This window comes from Condylura cristata, unplaced genomic scaffold (assembly GCF_000260355.1).
Source record: "Condylura cristata isolate star-nosed mole 26May11 unplaced genomic scaffold, ConCri1.0 scaffold00013, whole genome shotgun sequence".
Lineage (NCBI taxonomy): Eukaryota > Metazoa > Chordata > Mammalia > Eulipotyphla > Talpidae > Condylura > Condylura cristata.
In genome coordinates this window covers 25,194,963-25,200,962 of record NW_004567114.1, presented here as the reverse complement: position 1 = coordinate 25,200,962, position 6,000 = coordinate 25,194,963, and the positions used below count along the sequence as shown (strand labels likewise).

At 56.7% G+C, this 6,000-nt stretch overlaps 1 protein-coding gene across 3 annotated transcripts in view; it reads right to left on the bottom strand.

The window, feature by feature from the left end:
* Positions 1 to 236: 236 nt before the first annotated feature.
* Positions 237 to 6,000, bottom strand: part of ACTN1 (actinin, alpha 1) — an 89,080-nt gene continuing 83,316 nt past the window's right edge. The window contains exons 17-22 of one of the 3 annotated variants that reach the window (XM_004681753.2): positions 5,778 to 5,957; positions 4,975 to 5,121; positions 4,055 to 4,135; positions 3,565 to 3,630; positions 2,242 to 2,400; positions 237 to 627 (exon numbers count right to left, since the gene is read on the bottom strand). In XM_004681753.2, the coding sequence (XP_004681810.1) occupies positions 469 to 627; positions 2,242 to 2,400; positions 3,565 to 3,630; positions 4,055 to 4,135; positions 4,975 to 5,121; positions 5,778 to 5,957 (792 nt within the window). In that variant the 3' untranslated portion in view covers positions 237 to 468. The remainder of the gene's footprint in view (positions 628 to 2,241; positions 2,401 to 3,564; positions 3,631 to 4,054; positions 4,136 to 4,974; positions 5,122 to 5,777; positions 5,958 to 6,000) is intronic. The other 2 variants (XM_004681754.1, XM_004681755.1) reach the window with 2 other exon arrangements.

The following is a 6,000-nucleotide window of genomic DNA, read 5'->3' as shown; positions in this document are numbered from 1 at the left end:
ACCCCCATCCCCACATCAAGGTGGACATGAGATTGGAGAAATGAATACAGCAGATGGAACAGATAGAAAAAATGGATAAAAAGGATGAAATAGAATATTGTGCTTGGTTATTTTCCTATGTCACAACAAAACAAAACATTTCGGTGCAAATAGTTAATTTTTCCTCTTTTCCATTTAAGTCTGGTGGAGAAAAAAATACTTTTTCTATAATAAAATATGTGGTTTTTTGGGTTTTTTTTTGTTTTTTGTTTTTTTACTTTTTTTAACATAACTTTTTTTTCTTTTTTGCAGAAAATAATTTTGTAAACTGTCACTTTGCGGGCAGGGAGGCTCGACTGCCCTGTGGGTCTCGGCTTGCCACGTTCCAACTGAATGTGGACACCAAGCCCAGGCAGGAGAGTGGGGACAGTGGAGGCGCAGGGCAGAGCTCGCACGGTACCGGGGGCCAGGGCGCGAGGCGGGGGCGGGTTAGAGGTCGCTCTCGCCGTACAGCGCCGTAGAGAAGGACATGTAGTCCAGAGCACCGGGAACGGCGTCGGGGCCGGAGTAAGGGGCCATTCGGGCGATGCAGTACTCGGCCTGGTCGGGCGGCAGCTCACGGCGCAGCTCGTCCACCGTGATGTAGTTCTGCAGGGAGAGAGCGGCGGTGGGCGTCAAGCTCCCCAGTCCTGAAACCCACTCCCAAAGTTAGGGGCCACCTGGACCCCTCCCTGGTGCCCCCCTCGCCTTTCTGATCGATATATACATATATGTATATATAAAGACATATACTACTGTGTATCACAGACCTATGTGCCATATACACAGGTTATAGATGAAGATTTTTAGACTTTTTTTTTTTTTTTTTTACGTAGAATATGCTAGAATACGAGGCCCTCCCTGTGGCCAAGGGGTTGAGTCTCAGCACTATGAAGCTGTCCGCAGCCACTGCAGCATGAGTTCCATCCCCAGCCAGGGAGGTGACCCACATGGCTGGCAGACCTCTCCTGCCTCGCCCGCTGCTCCCCTCAGCAGTGTACTTCAGTCAATCTGCCTGTTCTGCTCCCCACTCTATCTCTGGTGAATCCGCTCACCCCCTGAACCTCTGGCCTGTACCCCAGTTCTGTATGCATAAATAAATAAATCTTTTAAAAATACATAAATTTAAAAAAAGAACATGATAGAATACATAGATACAGCCATCTCGCCGTCTACTTGAAGTGCTAACAGCACCTAGGATCTACAGAGAAATAAAGACTAAACCTCTAATGAAGCTGCTAAAGGTCTGATTAGGTCAAGGTCACCTCACTAGAGTTAGGGGGTGGAAGGGACCCCGTCTGCGACAAGCACGAGCTAGAGCAATGCCACCAGGCCCTCCGGAGGACCACGCACTTAGCACACACTCTGCGGGCCTGCGGAGGCCACGTGATCATTTTAAAGGGGGGCAGACTGCCTGCAGGTCACCCCAAAGTGAGGCCCATCTCTGATTCCTCCTCTACATGTGAGTTATTTCAACTAGGTGGTTTCTGGGGGTCTTTCCATTACCAAGGGCCGCAAAGAGAGTTACTTCGAACCTAAACTGGACCATCAATAGCATTCTGTAGCGTTAGTCTCTACTGTCCCTCAGAGACTGCGACACCACAGAAACGATCCTCTCTATGCTCCATGGGATTTTGCTTTTCAAGACTGAAACTTCTCAGTTCTGAAGGAAGGAGAGAGTGAGGACTATCCTGTGAGTCTCACAGGGAGGAAATCTGGCCTCCCTACCACCACCTACTCTCTCCTGGAGGGTCCCACTTTTTTTTTTTTTAATTTTTTACTGCCAGACAAGCATTGCAGGGAACCCAAGAGACCTGGAAACCTAAAACTAAAAGCTGCTCAGAGTAGAATAGCAAGAGACACGCGTCCCTCCTGCTGCCCACTGCCCCTCTGCCTATATACACCTGCTTGTTCCCGGCACAACATCAGGGAGAAGCCCCAGTTCTCTCCTGAACTTTCCATCACCCCTCTACCCTCCACTCTCTGCCACCCATCACTTTACCCCAAGCATGCAGGAGTCCTTCACTGAGGTGCAGGGCCCCAGGCGGGGGGCCCCGTTCAGACACTATCCCATCCTAACTTCCCAGATGAGCCCAAGATGCAACCTGAGAGGATGCAGGTGGTCAGGGGGGCTGGAAGAGGGAGTAGTGAGATGGCTCGTGCTCTCTCCTCCGCGCAGAGTCCAGACAGAGCCTGCACCCACACCCTGCAGGGCTTACTCACCTTGTCCCCAGCCAGGATCTTGAAGGAAGCCATGACCTGGTCTGCCGTATCCGTATCCGCCGTTTCTCGAGACATAAAGTCGATGAAAGCCTGGAATGTCACCACCCCCAGGCGGTTGGGGTCCACAATGCTCATGATGCGGGCAAATTCAGCCTCTCCCTGGAGGGAAGAACAACCACGGCCTGTCAGTCTCTTGATCTGGCCTGCTGGGACTCTCTGACAGCTCTGAAGCCCCAGGGCTGTGAGAGGAGGACACAGTGGCCCCTGACAGGGTGGCCCTGAGGCTTGACAGGGACACGATACCCAGTAGTCAGGGCCCAACTCAGACTTTCTGTTCCTACTAAAGCCTGGGCTCCCCCTGGAGCCAGTATAATAACGATGCCTATGGCAGCAGCGTCAATGGTAACAACAAGTGTTAACACCCACGCAGCAGGGACTATGTGCCAGGGCTACTCTGAGTGCAGTGTCCATTCTGACACGTTCAACCTTCAACACAACCACACACCACAGGTATTCGTCATTTTCATCAGGGTTCCAGTGAGAACTTGAGGCCCAGACAGGTTTAGTGACTTGCCCAAGGTCACACGACCAGCAGATGGTGAAGCTTGGATTTGACCCTGAGCAGTCTGGCCGCATGACATGTGCTTTCCCTGCCACACTGCTCCACATGTCCACAGCTCTCACTTCCTTCATTCCGCCCTTAGAGCAGTTCCAAGGGGCTCCCCTCACCTTGTGCAGGCTGCCAGCTGGGCTGGGATTTGCTCCTAGATGACGCCTTGCCCTGGCCCCGGCAGACTGCAGGTCTGCATCACGGCCTTTGCATCACGGCCTGAGAGTTGCCTGGCAGCCTAAGCTAAGGCCCCTGCACTGCTCAAAAGCCTGCCTTAGCTGGGCAGCAGAGCAGGTTAGGAGGGGCCAGGGCAGGGGGAAGGCCTGACTGGAGCCACCACCAGGACAGAGGTGAGAACCTCCATGTCGTGCCAATGAAGGAGCACCAACGCCAACCCAGACTGTCCAAACCACCAGCCTTCCTGCCTGCCTTGGGGTCACTCTAGCTGTCCATGGTGGGAGTGGAAAGGCCAGTCTCCTCTCCACGGCAAGTCCGAGCTGACAAACAGGCACCTAGGCCGAGGTGTGGAGGCCAGGCCTCCAGGACACGCAGGCCCTGAGGGTGGGCCTGGCCTTCGGAGTGCCATCTTCCCCAAGGACCTGAATCCTGAGGCGCCTCTAGAGAGGGCAGCCCCTAACCTGAGGGCCTCCAGCTTGTCACAGCCATGACTTGGCCTCTCCGGCCAGCTGGACAGAGGGTGGGGTTTACATTACCATGTTGTAACCCATGGAGATAAGGCAGGCGCGGAAATCATCCGTGTCCATCATGCCTGTCTTCTTCTGTGGGGGCAGTGCACCAAGAACAAGAGGGTCAGAGGAAGAAGAGCCGGCCCAGGGCCGGGAAGACAGGGCGCAGGTGGCCAGAGGGAGAAGAAGATGGATGGTTTGGGGGTCAGAAAGAGGAACACAGGGGTGGATGCAAATACGCATCGGGAAATGTCCACAGGAAGGTAGGAGACAGCAAGGAGATGCGAAAATCCGTCCACAGGATGCAGAGCGGTGAGGAGAAGAAGGCGGGCCCCAAGGAGGTTCCCGTGAAAGACCAAGGCGCAGGTCGGAGGTCGGAGCAGTGGGAGGAGGAGCCCGAGGCCCACAGGAAAGGGGGCGGGGAGATCCAGACAGAGAGGAGAGAAAAAGGAGAAACACGAGTTATTTCTCGCCCCGGACGCCAGCCCCGAGTGTGCTCCATGCAGGAGACGAGTACCTGGGGGTCGTTGCCAATATCATAGCCCAAGCTGATGAGGCAGGCTTTGAACTCCTCGGGACCCAGCGTGCCGGAGTGGTCCTGGGGGCGCCGTGCGCCAGGCAGCGAGCCATGCGGTGCCAGGGAGGTGGAGGCCGTGAGGGGAGGGGTGGCCGTGCCCCGCGTGGAGGGTGGTGAGTGTGGGCAGACACAGGGCAGAGTCATGCGGATGGAGAGGGTGAGGGTGAGGGTGAGGGTGACGGGGTGGAGAGGAGGGGAAATAAAAGTGCACACAGTTAGACACACGGACAAGGACCCCGAGGTGCCCGCTCCCCGACACGCGCGCCCTGCTCCGGGCAGCGGGGCGAAGGGGAGCATGGCGAGGCACAGGGTGAGAAGCTCCCCCAGGAGTGCCCCAGCCCACTTCCAGCCCCACACCCTGGTCCACCCACTCAGGTGCCTGGAGGGCAGCAACGCAGGCAGGGGTGGTGGGCACCCTCTAAACCCCTGCTCCCACCCCGTGGACACCCTGAAAGCCCCAGGGCACTGGGTGGGGTAACCCGAAGAAGCCCGTTCAGTCTCAAAGTGGGAATGAGGAGCCAGAACTGACACCAGCATCCCCTCTCCTGCAGAGTTCCAAAGGCCACCCAGGCTGGGGTGCGGGAGGAGGGAGCACCCCTCTCCTGAGGCCGGGGGCAGCAGGCCTTCACTGGAGGCTATGGTGGCCTTGCTCCTGAGGTTGATCCTCACAGTAGGAGAGCAAGGGTCAGGGGTCTTTTCCAAGGTTGGTGTCTTGCAATGCAGTCAGGGCGGGCTAACAGCAATTCTTTCTTCCTCTCTTGCCTGGACAGGGGGTCCAGGCTGCCTCACCCTGGGCAGTGCCCTCCAGGGTCCTGGGGCAGGGTGGGGCTGCTCTAAGCACAGGCAGTGCGTGGGCTCACCCGGTCAAAGTGGTTGAAGGAGGCCCGGAACTCGTTCATCTGCTCCTGGCTGATGCCCTTGGCATCCCGGGTCAGGATCTGGTTCTCCACCTCGTTGATAGTCCTGGCGATGGTGGTGAGGAGCTGCTCCCAGCCCACACGGATGTGCTGGGGATGGGCAAGGGGCCTGTCAGCAAAGCGGACCCAGCCTAGGCCCCCTGCTGTCCACCCACTGTCCACTGGCCAAAGCAACAGAGCGCCGCATCCCACCGCCTTGGTGTGTCGTGGTGAGCACAGCTGCCTTCCCGAGCACGGGCGCCAGCAAGCGCTACCAGCACAGAGAACCCAGAGAAGGGGAGACGCGGCAGGGGGGCGCCCTCTGCTTGGACAGCGGAGACCTGGCTTGCCAGTGTGGGCTGAGTCAGGATGGAGAGACTGGTCGTGGTAAAGATTAAAGGACAAAACGTAGGGCAATTCTCTGTGCAGCCAACTCCACAGCCACACACACCTGCCTTTGTGGTAGGTAGTGACTGCGAGAGCAGGCCCTGGGCCCGTGTTCAGGGGACACCGACCCCAGAACCACTTGGGTGCTGGTTATTTTCATTCCTGAGCCCTGTTCCAGACAGGGAATCAAACTCTCAAGACAGGCCTTATACCCTGCAATCGCAACAAACTCCTCCGTGTTCAGAGGACACAGAGGAGCATTGAAGACCCAGAGCGCTTCACCTCCTCATCCAGAACTGGTGTTTACCCCACTGCGACCGCTCCCTAGGAGGTGGTCACTGCCCCGCCCAGCCCAGGAGCAGTGAGAAGGGAGCACTCACCTCCATGGTGTAGTTGGTGTGCTTATTGTCAAAGATGAGCGCCTCCTGGATGAGCTGGTGGTCCCCCTCCAGCTGGTCGACCTTCGGCTTGTAGTTGACAATGCTCTTCTCATACTGTCGCAGGTGGCTGAGTTGGTCCTCCAGGGTCCCGTGCATCTCGATGGAGATCCTCCCGATCTCCTGCTCAGAAGGAGACCTTCATCAGCCCACCCACTCTGTACAC